Source organism: Scylla paramamosain, chromosome 3 (genome assembly GCF_035594125.1).
Source record: "Scylla paramamosain isolate STU-SP2022 chromosome 3, ASM3559412v1, whole genome shotgun sequence".
NCBI lineage: Eukaryota > Metazoa > Arthropoda > Malacostraca > Decapoda > Portunidae > Scylla > Scylla paramamosain.
The window spans coordinates 23768828-23786510 of NC_087153.1; the positions used below are offsets into that span (position 1 = coordinate 23768828).

Here is a 17683-nt window from a genome sequence, read left to right on the forward strand (position 1 = left end):
CTCACTGGCCTTGGTGAATACAGTCTGTGTGCCTGGCCTCATTCACTCACTAGACAACGAACCCATGGATCCCTGTTGACTGCCCCTTGGCTGTGGTGAATGCCTAGAGAGGGCATTGCAACAGTATATATATATATATATATATATATATATATATATATATATATATATATATATATATATATATATATATATATATATATATATATATATATATATATATATATATATATATATATATATATATATATATATATATATATATATATATATATATATATATATATATATATATATATACCAAGGCTAGAGCATTTCAGGGGGCATCTGAACTCCATGTGTGGCACAACTCATCACCATCAGGCAAGACTGTGACTGGCAGTGATGCATTCATTAGACAGATATAATGTTTTTTTTCAATTTTCACACACTTTTTGTCTTTTTTTTTTGTAATGTTGTTTTAGTATAATACATTCAGTCTATAAGTCATAAAATTCATAATAACTTCTAGTTTAAGTTAATTAAAAACACAGCCTATTTTCTCAGCCTGTCCCACAGCAACCTGAGAGGCATAAGGTCTAAAAAGGCTGGAGCATTTCAGGGGGCATCTTAACTCCATGTGTGGCACAACTCATCACCATAAGGCAACACTGTGACTGGCAGTGATGCATTCATTGGACAGATATAATGTTTTTTTTTTTTTTTTCACACACTTGTCTTTTTTTTTTTTGTAATGTTGTTTTAGTATAATACATTCAGTTTATAAGTCATAAAATTCAGAATAACTTCTAGTTTAAATTAACATTTTATAATTTAACTTTACACCATTCCTATACAATGGAATCTCAGTCTCAAACTTAATTTGCTCCTGAATGCCGTTCAAAATTCTCCATAGGAATCAATGTAAAATGGATTAATCCATTCCCGGACACCCATCCACCTAATCTTAGTGGGTTATGACAGATGCTCCCACTGCCAAGATGGCTGCTCCACATCATCTCCAGCTCAGAAACTATTTATCCAAAAAGGATGTATTGAATGAACTTAGTGACAGAACTCATCAGAAAATATTGTTTAGACTGTGCAGGTATTCTGTTTGTCATTGATCAAGTGAGGCCTGACAGAGTGACACAGAGAGGAGCAACCCAATTACCACCAAAATGAAGGTGATCATAACACTTAGACGTCTTGCTGCTGGGAAAAGCTACTGGGAAAATGCAGTTGTGCAGTAATGATGGCATTGTAGGGTCATCAAGAGAGACTTGGGAGACAGGATTACTCCTGAGCTAGCCAAGACACTGATTACATCAAGGCTCTTCAATAGGATCACATTTATCTTATTTCAAAGATTAAATTATTGTCTGACATATTGTCTCTCTCCTCCAAATAAATATGAATATAAAGACAAAGGAAATAAAAAGCAGCTTTTGCTTTGTCTTTTAATATCTGAAATCAAGTGACTTTGTTCAAGAACTGAATTATAGTATGGCAACTGAAGCAATTAAAAGTTCAAAATTTTGTTCGAAAACTGATTTGTTCGAAAAGGGAGGTGATCGATAACTGAAGTTCCACTGTACGAATTTTTAAGCCCACAAAATTTGTCCGGGAATTCCAGACATTGATTAGTAGTCACGTCAATCCAGCAATGATACTAATCTAGGGTTAAGGGTGTAGCAAAAATACTAATAAAACTGAAACAACTATAGAAGAAAAACATTAGTAATAGCAGCAGCATCAACTGCAGTAATAATAACTAATATAGCACTGACAATGGAAATGCACTGGTACCTCTGGCTGTGAGTGCCCCTCATTGCAAATAACATAAGTTATGAGTAACAGATATTAAAAAATGTTCCAGGCTGAGATTGAATACTTGATTTATGAGTGATGTATACAACATACTGTCATTTTTTCCCAGTACAAGCAAGACACACATTATAAGCAAAAACTCTTAAAAATTTGCTTAACATATGAGCACTCAGCTGTGACCTGCTTCCGGCTAAAGGTCTGGAGGTTTAGCTTTTGCAATGGCAACTCCTTCATGCAGTCTTGTTTGCAGTATGCTTTTGCAGTTTGATCTCCTCTCTTGTTTCTCTCAAATATCTAGCATCTATTTAAACAGGTAGAGCACTTGAGCAATCTCTGTTTTCCACCAAATGACAGGTGGTAAAGAAAGAGATGCCTGGCCATGTTTACTCTCATTTACTCTCAGTTAACAATGTGCCCTTTTAGAAGGAACAGCCACACAGTTACATCCTAGTTCATTTGTGCTTTTCATTGTGTTCTTTATGTTCATTGCAAAGGATGATACTAGTAAGAAGGTAAAGGAGACAGTTCCTTTATAAACTAAGAAGGAAATAAGAAAAAATTATCATGGTGCACAAATTGTTGAGATTGTAAGATTATTGACACTTCTTTGCTGTTTACTTTATTTTAATTTGGTTTATCTTTAATATCATTTAACACTGTTATTTGTTAGGAAAATTATTTTAATTATACATTAAATACAACATTGATTGACTTCTACACTAATAGTTTGGTGTAGTGGAACAGATTAATAAAATTTTAATTATTCTCTATGGAAAATTTTGTTTTGTTGAGTTTCTTGGATTATAAATGGCCTTCTGGAATTAATTCAAATTATAACCTGAGTTACCATTGTACAGCAGAATCTCTAAACATAAAATTAGTTCATTCAAGCAAGCAACTGATATTTTTAAAAATTCATATTTGTAAAAAATTTTTCCTTTTAAAAAATATAAAAAATCAAATAATTAATTTCTACCCCAGCTATAATGTGCACAACACTCACAATCATTTTTAGCATAAAAGAAGAAGTACATCAGAACCTCAGTTCTCAAACTTAATCCATTCCGGGCCTTGGTTTGCAAAACAAATTGTTCACGAACCAAAATAATTTTTTCCATTGAAATTAATGTAAATACAATTAATCTGTTTCAGCCTCAGAAATATGGTATTTTTTACACATTTAAGTTTTTTTGTGATGAATATAGAATGAAACTGAAATACATATACTTAAACAGAGACAAATATAACAGTTAATTAAATTAAACAGTACTGTAATTTACCTTTGTTGTTTATAGTTGCTGGCACAGGTGAATAGTGAGGGAAGACAGAAAGAGGAGGAAGCTACCGAATTTTGGGTATAAGGCTGCTGGCTGCCTCCTCCTCCTCCCTCTCTCTCTCTCTCTCTCTCTCTCTCTCTCTCTGAACTTATCTGAGAGAGAGAGAGAGAGAGAGAGAGAGAGAGAGAGAGAGAGAGAGAGAGAGAGAGAGAGAGAGAGAGAGAGAGAGAGAGAGAGAGAGAGAGAGAGAGAGAGTCATAAGCATTTGTCAAGGAGAGCGTCATCAGCACTTGTTATAGTCACTAGCTAACACACACAACTCCAGTTCATCTCTCTCTCTCTCTCTCTCTCTCTCTCTCTCTCTCTCTCTCTCTCTCTCTCTCTCTCTCTCTCTGGATATAGCAAATTTTCATCTTTAGCAACCTATCCTCCCTTATATGTGGTCATTACTGGTGGTGTCCTGTAATTTACAATAATTAAAAGAATAATCCAGGCTCTTTGGGCCAAAAGACTGAGTCAGAGGTGACATCTAAAACTTTTCTCCTTCTTAGGTGGCATAATGGTTACTAAAATAACAAAAAAGAGAGAAAGAATTAACATTTTTAACACAACATTCTCATGAACAATGTTTATACCAAACATGCCAACACACAACTGAGTATGAGGTTCCATAGATTGTGGGTAATGTGTGTTCATACCTGAAAGCATAATTCATAAACCAAGCTAAAATTTGTTTGCAAAACTAGTTCGTGAACCAATTTATTCATGATCCAAGGTTCTACTGTATTCCTATTAAGTAACATTGCTAAAAGCATTATGTAGTAAAATAACAATGGAAAATAAATAGTAAAGACAATAGATAATAAAGAAGGATGGATGACTGGCCAAATATCCTAGTGAAGTCAATCACCCATATGATGCTTTCATGTTTTTCAATCATTTCCTTAACAGCAATGGTGATGGAGTCCTTTGTTCCCCTGCCAGGGACTGTCAGCTTATTTGCTGACATCATAGTGTATGTCAGTTTTTATACTACCATAGTCTTCCCTGAAAATCTCTCACCCACGCCCCACTCACCTCTTGATAGTTTGAAATGCGTTCACTTGACACAACATAATTTGGGGGATATTGTAGCTTGCTAAAGCAAGAGTATTTCAAAATAGTCATGCCAACCCAGGCAGAGGAAGATATTAGCTGGATGCAAGAGGTAGAAGGAGATAACAGCATGGATTCAGTATTGTTTAGCAGTGATGAATCTCGGCCAATCACAAGTTACCAAGGCTCATGCAAAAGCAATGCCAACCCAAAACCCAGGACCCACACAGCCTCCTCCTTTCTTTTCTGGCTTTTATGTGCACAAGGGCAGACACATGGCCTTCTACCAAGACCAGCAGATTGTGCCACTCCACCAGACAGACACAGTGAAAGGATGACCAACTGTGTGCTGATAACACCAAGCAGGCAACCAGTAGGGAAGTGACACCTCATTCCTCCCCTGCAAGTGTTGTCAAGGATGGAATCATCAGGAAGGGACCACAAAGCACACCCAGGGCCCATGAGGGATCACCAGGGATGCCCTGCAGACTTGAAGGGATGCTGCCTGGGTTGCCCCTTTGCCCTCCCTAGCACCAGCACGACCAGGTGGCCTCAGTGACCACACAACCTAGATCCCAACCTGCCTGAGAAGAATGTTGCCCAGCTTATCCATCCACACCCTTCAATAATGATCAGATAAGTGCTAATGGGATCTCAAAGTTTCTTAGCCTAGTTAGGTAGGTAGTCCAACTTCATGGTCTTCAACCAGAGAAGGGAGAAGTGATAGATAGGAATCCTCTTTGGCCAGCAAACATTAAGATTTCCAATTTGTGAGTGTTTAAAGTAAAGGTATTTGTTTCTTTTTGCTCTCTTTCACCTTTTCTTTTGGTCTATTCCATTTTTATTTTACATTTCACTTTTTTCTTAAAATATGTGACCAGGAAATCAGCACAATAACAGCCACAAGAAAAGCAAGAAAAAGAACACACAAATAGTAATCACCAAAGCAGACAGAGTGCAGGTGTGGCAGCAATATGTGAAGTGAATGAACTGATGCCTGGCAAACAGTATATTTTCTAAATCCCGAAATATCCAGGGAATAAATTCCCTCAAAGCACCATTCTGTATAATTCCACACATACCATAAAATAGGCTGAGGCACCACATTTGTGTTTGGAGGAAAATTTGTGTTCAGAATAAAGAAAAAAAATATTAGTATGCCATTTGAATTAAAAAATATGTGAGTTAAGACTTATTCGTGTTCAGTGGTTCTACTACAGTAGCAGCAGCAGCAGCAGCAGCAGCAGCAGCAGCAGCAGCAGTAGCAGTTGTAGTAGTAGTAGTAGTAGTAGTAGTTGCAGTAGTACCAATAAAAATATAAAAAGAAATAACTAGTATAAAAATATAAACACAAAAAGTATAATTTTCACTGGTAGTAGTGGTATTAGTAATAACCCTCCTTGTCACTCACTTGAGACTCCTAATGGTGCTGAGTTCAGAATGGAGGAGGTCCTGTGTGGTGGAGATGAGGTCTAATGCTGCTGTGAATTCCTGTCTTGCCAACATTTCCTGTATAGTGGACTGCACCTCCCTTACAGCACTCATAACCTCCAACTGCAGAACAAAGGACCATATCTACATCAGCATTTACCACTTTACTTTTTCATACAGTAAACACTATCTAATAAATTAGTTTCTGTGGTCTGTGACATGTGTACTATGTTTTCTTTACCTACAGTAATGTACAGGTGAAACATATGTTTGTTAATATCCCAGCTTCACCTTGGTTATGCTGGGTGACTCTTCCTGTGATGGCACTGAGGTTAGGATGCCTGTCGGGGTGTGGTTGTCTTGGTGTTGTGTGGTGTATTCTGAGGTACATTTACTGTGTCAAGGTGTAGGAGTATAATGAGTATATACATAATGGCTTGAACTCGGTTTGAAATCCGAGTGGGGTCATGTAATTAGTGGGGTGCCACAGGGATCAGTATTAGGGCCATTGTTATTTCTAATATGTATCAATGACTTTGATAGTGGAATTAGTAGTGATGTTAGTAAATTTGCAGATGACACAAAGATAGGTAGATTAATTAGGTCAGAATCGGATGCCATCGCCTTGCTGGCAGACATAGATAGAATGAATGAATGGATGGATAGATGGCAAATGCAATTTAATATCAATAAATGCAAAGTGCTTAGCGTAGGTAGAGGAAACCCACACAATAGGTACACATTAAACAACCAAACTCTGGTAGGTACAGGGTACGAGAAAGATTTAGGAGTTATAGTTAGCTCTGAACTCCGTCTAGGGAAACAATGCATAGAAGCCAGAAACAAGGCAAACAGGGTACTAGGATTCATTTTTAGGAGTGTTAAAAGTAGAAGGCCGGAAGTAATATTAAATTTATACCTGGCGCTGGTCAGACCTCATCTAGACTATGCTGTGCAGTTCTGGTCCCCACATTACAGGAAAGATATAGGTCTATTAGAATCAGTACAGAGGAGAATGACTAAAAGGATACAGGGGAGGAGGAGTATTCCTTACGAGGCGAGGTTGAAGCTGTTAAATTTACATTCTCTAGAGAGACGTAGGTTAAGAGGGGACCTGATAGAAGTCTTTAAGTGGTATAAGGGTTATAACAAGGGAGATGTAAGCAAAATTCTTAGGATCAGCAACCAGGGTAGAACAAGAAATAACGGGTTCAAGCTTGAAAAATTTAGGTTTAGGAAGGAGATAGGAAAAATTGGTTCTCAAATAGAGTGGTAGATGAGTGGAACGGACTCAGTAATCATGTAGTTAGTGCTAGGACACTAGAGAGCTTTAAGAGAAGATTAGACAAGTTTATGGATGGGGATAACAGATGGAAATAGGTAGGTGTGTTTCATACAGGGACTGCCACGTGTAAGCCTGGTCGCTTCTTGCAGCTTCCCTTATTTCTTATGTTCTTATGTTCTTATGAACTGTTTACTACCTAAAGGGTTGGAGATCTATGAAAAGACATGGAAAAGTACATGGTGGTATCATCAGTATAGGAGTGGATAGGACAAAAAGTTTGCTTTAGATCAGTGATGAATAATAGGAAGAGAGTGGATGACAGGACAGAACCATGACGAACACCATTGTTGATAAATTTAGAAGAAAAAAGACCATCTACCACAGCAGAAACAGAATGGTCAGAAAGGAAAGTTGAGATGAAGTTACAGAGAGAAGGATAGAAGCCATTGGAGGATAGTTTGGAAATCAAAGCTTTGTGCCAGGCTCTATCAAAAGCTTTTGATAATAGCTTTTGATATGTCCAAGGCAACAGCAAAAGTTTCACCAAAATCTCTAAATGAGGATGATCAAGGCTCAGTAAGGAAAGCCAGAAGATCATCAGTAGAGTGGCCTTGACAGAACCCATACTGGTGATCAGACAGAAGGCTGTGAAGTGATAGATGTTTAAGAATCTTCCTGTTGAGGATAGATTCAAAAACTTTAGATAGGCAGGAAATTAAAGCAATAGAACAGTAGTTTGAGGGATTAAAATGGTCACCCTTTTTAGTAACAAGCTGAATGTAGGCAAACTTCCAGCAAGAAGGAAAGGTAAATGTTGACAGACAGAGTTGAAAGAATTTCACTAGGCAAGGAGGCACAGTTTTGGAAAACAAAGGGGGAACCCTATCAGGTCCATAAGCCTTCCGAGGGTTTAGGCCAGCAAAGGCATGGAAAACATCACTGAGAAGGATTTTAATAGATAGCATGAAGTAGTCAGAGGGTGGAGGATAGGGAGGAACAAGCACTGAATCATCCATGGTAGAGTTTTTAGCAAAGGTTTGAGTAAAGAGTTCAGCTTTAGAAACAGAAGAGATGGCAGTTGTGCCATCAGATTGAAATAAAGGAGAGAAAGATGAAGCAAAGTTATTGGAGATGTTTTAGGCTAGGTACCAGAAGTCACGAGGGAGTTAGATCTTGAGAGATTTTTACACCTCTCTTTCCTATAAAGCACGAAAAGAGGCTGTGTTAAACCAAGGTTTCCAAGGTTTAGCTTGAGAGAAAGAGTGAGCAATGTACACCTCCATGCCAGACACTATCACTTCTGTTATGCACTCAGCACACAGAGATGGGTCTCTGATATGGAACCAGTAGTTCAAAGTAAATCAGCATAATATCTCCTCAGGTTCTCCCAATTAGCAGAGGCAAAATGACAGAGGCACCACTGCTTTGGGGGGATCCTGAGGAGGGACTGAAGCAACAGAACAAGATATAGATACGAGATTGTGATTGAAGGAGCCCAACAGAGAAGATAGGGTAACAGCATAAGCAGAAGGATTAGAGGTTAGGAAAAGGTCAAGGATGTTGGGCATATCTCCAAGATGGTTAGGAATATGAGTAGGGTATTGCACTAGTTGCTATAGGTTGTGGAGGATAGCAAAGTTAAAGGCTAGTTCCATAGGAGAGAAAAAAGCCAAAGCTGGTGGTGAACACTGAAGTCTCCAAGAATGGAGATCTCTGCAAGAGGGAAGACAGTCAGAATGTGGTCCACTTTAGGAGTTAAGTAGTCAAAGAATTTTTTATAGTCAGAGGAATCAGGTCAGAGGTATACAGCACAGATAAATTTAGTTTGAGAGTGACTCTGTAGTTGTACACAGAGGGTAGAAAACTCAGAAGATTCAAGAGCATGGGCACAAAAGTAGGTTAAGTTGTTGCGCACATTGACACAACATCCAGCTTTGGATTGAAAATGAGGATAGAGAAACTAGGAGGGAATAGAAAAGGGGCTACTGTCAGTTGTCTTTGACACCTGTGTTTCAGTCAGGAAAAGAATATGAGGTTTAGTAGAGGAGAGGTTGTGTTCTACAGATTGAAAATTAGATTTAAGACTATGAATGTTGCAGAAGTTAATGAAAAAAAAGTTGAGGAAGGTGTCCAGACACTTAGTGTGGATACCAGAAGAGCAATCCAACCTGGGGACATTAGTGGTTCCCTCCCTAAATGTGGACTACAAGGTTGGTGTAGGAGTCGCCATACTGATTTTTAATTTTGAGTGAAGTGTGTGTGTGTGTAATTAGGTGCATGCAGTTTTGTGTGAAGGAAGAGAGTTGTCTTTAAAGGGCAGGCTGTGACTGCCCCCCTTATAATGTGAGACAGCAAATGTTCAGTGAGGTCACAGCTGGATTTAATGATAAGTTCACAGCATCCCCTGATCCAGTGCTTTAGACTTCACTGGGAGTAATTATTGTTTTGGCACCTGTCTTCTGCCTTCTCCTGAGACTCAGGTTCAGTTTAAACTGGAGTACTTGTGCTTGTACTTGGATTTCACCCTGTAATACTGTAATTGCTCATGACATCTGAAAAACTAAAAGGGGATGCTCCATGGGAGAGGTGTACAGACATGAAGAAAGGTGAATGAAGGGGAGAGGGTTGGGAATCACTCAGGGATTGATTGTTGTTGGTTCATTGGCAGTGGTGCAGCCACAAGGGAACCTTCTTCTTTTAAATTCAGTTAGGTTTTGCTAGGCTAAGTTAGGCTGTCCTACCAGTCAGTTAATTTCTCACTTAAGAATTTTAGAATGCAATGCTTGTGTTTTTCATATACAATTGTGATTTGAACATCCTTTAATTCAAATAACTCCAATTCAAACAGGGTTGGCAAGCAAATCTTGTCCCCCCAATTCAAACGTGGTCCTCCAATTCGAACACAAACACCCATTCAAGCGGTCAGTTCCTCTAGCATTCCTCCTCCCCTCTCCCTTTCCCTCCTCCCCTTCCCTTCCTCTCCCTTCCATACCCTTCTCCCCCATCCCTCCCCATTTCCTCCCTCCCTCTATCCATCCCAACCACTCTCTCTCTCTCTCTCTCTCTCTCTCTCTCTCTCTCTCTCTCTCTCTCTCTCTCTCTCTCTCTCTCTCTCTGTCTTCCTCCCATTGCTCCTTTCCTATCCCTTCCTCTTTCAATTGGTCTTAAATTTCCCTCCCTGTCACCTCCCCTCCCCTTTATCTTTAAAATGGACCCTACATGATCAATATTATTGTGCAATATGTTGACTCATTTCTGTTGTACAACAAAATATCAAACTATTTTTGATGCCTTCATTATATTGTGTCATTCTTCAATACCGCCCCTTCACCATCAATGATATTGTACAATACGGAATATTGTGCAATAATACTGATCGTACAGGGTCAGCTTTAGAGGTAAGGCCTCTCTCCCACTCATTCATTCTGTCATTTTTGTTTCATCCTTTCTCACTCTTTCCCACTCTCATATAATTCCATTTTTATTCTCTATAACTCTCATTCTATTTAGCAAATCTCAGGATTGTTCTTACTTCTACAGAGAAAGAGAGAGAGAGAGAGAGAGAGAGAGAGAGAGAGAGAGAGAGAGAGAGAGAGAGAGAGAGAGAGAGAGAGAGAGAGAGAGAGAGAGAGAGAGAGAGAGAGAGGAATGATGAGAGAACATAAATGATGATAATGATAGACAATGGTGGGATTACTGTAAATCAGAGAGAGAGAGAGAGAGAGAGAGAGAGAGAGAGAGAGAGAGAGAGAGAGAGAGAGAGAGAGAGAGAGAGAGTTTTTAGTGCAAAATAGAAATTGTGTACACTATAACAATTGTTTTCAAGACTGAAGATGGCAGGAACTTTTGATGACTCATCATTTTGAGGTTGATGTTTATTTACAATGGTATTTTGTGTAAAAGTTTAAGGTCATTGTTTTTTTGTATCTAACATATAGGATGACCCACTTTTTTTGTGTCTTTTTAGGATGATTCAGGTGCCATTTTATATGCCAAAATATACAGTACTTCATGTTTTCTTTTACTTTATTTTTTCTACATTTTAAGTTATTTCCATTCAATTCTATGTTTAGGGCATAGCATAAACACATAAAAATAAAAAATAAAAAAATAAAAACTGAGGGATTTTGGGACCTGGAACAGATTAGTTTTTTACATTAATTTGAATGGGATAAATAGCTTCCCAATTAAAAAATTCCCAATTTGAAGTAAAAAAAAAAAACAATTTCAAATCATGAGGTACCACTGTATTTGTAATAATAATTTCTGCCTGCAATTTTTCATTAGTTAGTTCCTTATACACACACACACACACACACACACACACACACACAAAAGAAAGAAAAAAAAAAAGGATGGCGGGGCACAGGTTTTGAAAACAAATTCTTCTATTTGTGTTCAGTGTTTACTTGACTGTGAAATTCACTCTTCTTAATCTCTTGACTGTCCTGTACACACTCTTCTCAAATGGCACATACAATCTCTTGACTGTCCTGTACCACCAAATGATTTCACATTCACTTGCATTACTGTTATGCTAATGGCATTAGTTTCACTGATATAACACTTCTCCTGTGGAGAGAAAACCAATGATCCTCAAGCAGATATTAATATTACAATCATATGAAAAGCAATAACTATTGCAATCTGAAATTCATGAGTGAGAAACTAGCCAATCCCTGGGGACAGCCTAACCTAGCCAAACGAAACCTAACTTAACCTATTCTTGACTAGTGAGAGCATTGTAAATAAACTCAAATTCTCAGTTAAAGGTAGGCTGCCTTGAGACTACACCAATGCCAATTAACCCAACCATATAGGATGGTTCTCTAGCATGTTCTCATTATGACAAATATTACTATAACATAATGTTTGCCCCTTGTCATTTGAAAGCACATAAGCTGAGAAATACTGCATCTATAAAATAATGAAACAAAAAATACTGCATCTATAAAATAATGAAACAAAGAGAGAGAAATCAGATACCTGAATCATCTCTAATAATTCTATCCTTTTTTTTTTCCTTTTTAACCAAGGATTATGTATCACGGGAGGCTAATCAGGTGAGCTAAGGCCTGCAAGTCCTTGGCAAGCTTCTCCTCCACTAACTCAAAGGTTCCTTTATTGGTACCACAGCTCTCTTCTCTTAAGATTCCAAAACACCTCTCTCTCCTGCACCCTATTCTTCTTTCTCCTTGGTTCCCAAGGAAGGGGAAATTATGATATTTATCTTCTACTTCAATACATTTTTTCTGCAAATACTGAAAGTTTTGCATGGAAGCCTAGAAAGAGGAAAAAAAAAGTTTAGGAAAGGAGTAAAGATGATTACCTCGGCTTTACCTGGTTTAATTCCCCATAATTTCTCGATACGTTTAGTTTCCAAAAACTCCACCATCATATTATGATTGACAGACATATATTCACCCATATGGCTAACATGAAGTGTAATTTTGTATTTTCTGTGTAGCTGAGCTATTATTGGATCAAGAAAACACTTGCTCTAAGCTAAAATGTATTACTGTATGTATCAGTATATTGTATGTTGTAAATAAGAATTAAATATTCATTTGTTTCTGAGGTATTCCCAAGCTCTCTTCATCTAGGGCAGTGTTTTGGCCTCACCTGCGTGGTGACCAGCATTACACCAGGCAATTTTCTTCTCCCATGTTGCCTTTTTTTTTTTTTGTCTATGAGAGCATGGTTGCCACTCTTACCAGCACAATTCTATGACTACTGACCAGATTCATGAGTGTTCACTTTTGTTCATGAGTCATGGACACATACCTCCCTTTCTTGTGCCATGTTGACATTGCTCCATACAGTTTTACATTTTTTTGACACTCAAGTTTATGACACACTGTTTTGGGTGATACAGGCTTGCCAACCTTGGCATATATATATATATATATATATATATATATATATATATATATATATATATATATATATATATATATATATATATATATATATATATATATATATATATATATATATATATATATATATATATATATATATATATATATATATATATATATATATATATATATATATTTCTTTTGGGGTGTTCAAAATGAGAAGCAATTTACCCCATTCAAATTAATGTAAAAAGAATCCAAATCCAAAGTCCAAAATCCCTTACTATTTTTTTTATTTTTTTATCAGTTGATGATGTACCCAAAAAATAGAATTCAATAAAATAACCTAATTTATATATAGAAAAAAAATACAGTAAAAGAAAACATAAAGTCCTGTATATTTTGGCATATAAGACAGCACCTGAATCATCCTAAAAAGACACAAAAAAGTGGGCTGTCTAATGCATCAGATACAAAAACAATGACCTTAAAATTTTACACAAAATACCATTGTAAATAAACACCAACTTCAAAATGATGAGTCATCAAAAGTTCTTGCTATCCTCGGTCTTGAAAAACAGCTGTTGTAGTGTACATAATTTTTATTTTTTACTAAAATTCTCTCTCTCTCTCTCTCTCTCTCTCTCTCTCTCTCTCTCTCTGTTAAAGTAAGAATAATCCTGAGAATTGTTAAATAGAATGAGAATGATAGATAATGAAAATGATATTATATGAGGGTCATAAAGGATGAAGTGAAAAAAATGACAGAATGAATGAGGGGGAGAGTGAGATATCACTGTTATCCCTTACTTCTGACAGATAAAGGAGTGGGGAAGTGACAGGGAGTGAGGTTTGAGAACAGATGAAAGAAGGGAGAAGAAAGGAGAGTACATGAGGCAAGGAAATGGGGGGGGGGGGGAGAGAGAGAGAGAGAGAGAGAGAGAGAGAGAGAGAGAGAGAGAGAGAGAGAGAGAGAGAGAGAGAGAGAGAGAGAGAGAGAGAGAGAGAGAGATGGAAGGAGGCAAGGTGGGTGGGATAGATAGAGGGAGGGAAGAAATGGGGAGGGATGGGGGAGAGGGAGGGAAAGGAGGAAGTCAGGGGAAGGAGGGGGGAGGAGGAACACAAGAGGGACTGACTGAGTGGCAATGCTAGAACAGGTGTTTGTGTTTGAATTGGGGGACAAAATTTGTTTGCCAACACTGTTCAAACTGGGAGTTGTTTGAACTGAAGGACATTCAATCACGAGGTATAACTATAACTATAACTATAACTATATATATATATATATATATATATATATATATATAATATATATATATATATATATATATATATATATATATAGCGGGAAACAAGTCACCGCTCCTAGCACTCTGTTCTCTGTTGTATTATAACCCTTCCGTTTTCACTCTCTCTACTGCACAGGCTTTTGTATTTCATCTCTTCTATCCTCACTTTATACATATCTCTTACTTGTACACATTCTGTGCACGCTCTTTGACACATGTGTTACACATCTTCTCAATACATCATATTACTCCTTTCTTCACACAGACATACACACACACATACACTTTCTTTTTCTATAATTTTGTGTATATCATTTATTATGTAATGTAATTTTGTATATATTGTTCATGTTTTTGCTGAATAAGGGAGAGAGAATACCCAGGCTAAGTTTCCTTTGCCAGAGCTACACTGTTATGACACTGGAAATTGTTACCCTTCAAGGACTAAACACTGCTATGACCAAGAGTCATAGTTGGGAGCCTACACTTCTTGCTTGAGCAACTTCCGGGCGGCCAAGTAGCACCTCACCTTCGCTACATATATATATATATATATATATATATATATATATATATATATATATATATAATCTATATATATATATATATATATATATATATATATATATTATATATATAACTATATATATATATATATATATATATATATATAGATATATATTATTATATATATATATATATATATATATATATATATATATATATATATATAATATATATATAAATATATATATATATATATATATATATATATATATATATATATATATATATATATATATATATAATATATATATATATATATATATATATATATATATATATATATATATATATATATATATATAATATAAATATATATATATATATATATATATATATATATATATATATATATATATATATATATATATATATATATATATATATACACAGTCACCACAAAAAGAAATCACTTCCATTGAACAACTGGTTGTGTAAACATGAATATCATAAAGGAAAATAAATACGAAATATGCTGAGAACAGTGTTTATTTTAGTATTTTGTCATATTCCCTCTTGTTTTAAGGTGTTTGAATTGTTCAAGTTTGCTGTCAGCTAGTTTCTGAAAGTACTGTAGTGACATCTCATTTTCCCAGATTTTGGTGATTTCTTGTGTTATGCACATGATGGGCAATGTGCTGCAAGATTTGAACTTCCTTTTCATTTGATTCCATCTATTTTCAATTGCGTTGAGGTCAGGACTATTGGCTGGCCACAGTAACATCTCAGTATTGTGGTCAGTGAGCCATCTGGTAACTTTCTCAGCATTATGACATGGGGCAACCATCATGCATGACGACAGTGACTCTTACATGAGGACAGATGGTCTTCAATAACCAGAATGTAATTGTCAGAATTCATTGTTATATTTTTGGGGAGGAAATATAGACCTCCATGGCCTCTTAAACCACTGAAGCATCCCCATATAATGACAGGTTCCAGATGTTTCACGGTGTGAACTGTGTATGTGGGGTTGAACCTGGTGACTGATGTTGGCTACCTTATTGTAGCAGAATGACCTTGAATGCATTTGAATGTGGCTTTGTACAACCACATTACCTTCCTCCAGTCTTCAGCTGTCCAGTGGATATATTTCTTAAAATCCACCTGGGCTTTCTTCACACACTCTGTCAGTACAGGCTTGTGTGCAGCATGGCAGGTGGGCAGCTGGAGGTCTTTCTGGAGGCAGTGTTGGATGCAGTGGATGAATAATACATCTTTTGAGAGATTTGGATGAACTTCTTTTAGCTGAGAAGCTATGAGATGAGGGTTTAAGTAGTTCTCTAGCAAGATGCTTATCAATAGCCTTGGAAGTCTTCCTAGGGTGTCCAAGATAAGGTTTTGTTGGAGGAACAACATTGGCTAGTGAATTGCACATGACAGCCATCACCAACATTATTGTTGACTTTCCCTTGCCTGTTCACCTACATATTTCTTTAACAGGCCAAAATGTGAGCCTTTTTCTCCTTTATCATTTGTTACAACCCATATCTGGTTAATATATAAAGAAATGTTGAACTCTAAATTTTGATAAATTAAGGAGGAGCTAGCCAGAGCATCAACCTATCCTCTTTCTAGCAGTGCCAGCACTGAGCCTGTTTCCCACACACATACCACACTGCTTGCCTTGGCACCTTGCCAAATGTTGCCAGTAAGGCTCATGCTCAAGCTACTGGGCGGGAAATTCAAACCAACTTTCAACCATCAGGCAGTGGATTATAATGGGCTAGCTCTGATTTCTTTTTGTGATGATATATATATATATATATATATATATATATATATATATATATATATATATATATATATATATATATATATATATATATATATATATATATATATTATTATTATTATTACAACCACAATTCCCAGCCCCCTTCACAAAGCTGCTGCACCTGGACTAACTTCCCTGAACCACCTCATACATGGACTCAGTGTAGGGCTCAAATACTGGTGTACAGGGTCTATTGTGACTCCTGTACTCTTTAACAACGGTCGCAACACCAGGTCACACTAATTAAGGTTGCCAGTCTATTTTACCCACCTACAGACAAGGGAAATACTCTAACAACAATTAACCTCCACAGCTGTGAAAGGACAAATATCCATGTCTAGGGAGAAACAATTATAACAAGCACTAACACATATATGGTCAAGATATAAAACTCTGCTGGACTAACACTCTCATAACAAATCCTCCCACTGTCCAACAGTGTGCTATTTCCTCAAGCCGAATAGTGTTGTTTACTGTCTCCTGAACAGCAGGCCTTGTCAGGACCTGAGGAGGAAGCAGAGATCACTACACAGTTAAGTACTTAAATCCTCTGCAGGTCAGACATCCTCCAGAAGCCTGGCACAGTAGCAGTGAACACAACACAAACTCACTAACAAGAGACACGACTACAAACAAGTGCCCACAAACACACAGGAGGGTCATTCACCACTCACTGTACAAGAACTACAGCCTACACACACAAGCAGCCGAGGAGTCACTTCCCTTGGTATAGAGTGTATTATACACCACTATCCTCCCTGGCAGGCTACTATGGAGACTCCTGTACTATGTGAGTAGACCAGGACATACAGCCAGTAATGACTCATTTATCCCCTTGAAACAACTGACCCAAGTAACTCATATCCCATCTCAGTCTTCATCAGATATTAGTACCAGTCTCAATACATCTGCTCTGTCTAAGCGCTGGATAGTGACTGACTTTGGGAAAGCGCACCAAACACTCTCCCACTCTGCTACAAGGGATGGGGGGATGTACAAAAGAAGGGAAATGGGGTGGTGACATACATACACACATACACCCACATACTTATGCACCACACTCTCTGCTCCTCACACTGGGGCTTACACAAATAAACATTTTTACTTCTGAAAAATTCTAATGATCAAACTAGTGAAGCTAGATGAATACTAATTACTATATTGTCAAGAGGAACTCTTTTACTAAATACCGTATGAGACTCAGATTGAATGAATAAGGAAAGTAAGGAAATTTACAAGGGGCATATGAGTGACTGCACAAATAAATATCATTTTTAGAAGCTTCAGCAGGGAAG

General features: G+C 37.1%; 1 protein-coding gene across 4 annotated transcripts in view; it reads right to left on the minus strand.

The window, feature by feature from the left end:
- LOC135093042 (vacuolar protein sorting-associated protein 54-like) overlaps positions 1 to 17683 on the minus strand; it is a 351426-nt gene that overhangs the window by 269639 nt on the left and 64104 nt on the right. For all 4 annotated transcript variants that reach the window (XR_010263179.1, XM_063991923.1, XM_063991915.1 and 1 more), the window contains exon 9: positions 5593 to 5735. Coding sequence is in view for 3 of the 4 variants with exons in the window: in XM_063991923.1 (XP_063847993.1) it covers positions 5593 to 5735 (143 nt within the window). In the remaining variant the exon portion in view is untranslated. The remainder of the gene's footprint in view (positions 1 to 5592; positions 5736 to 17683) is intronic.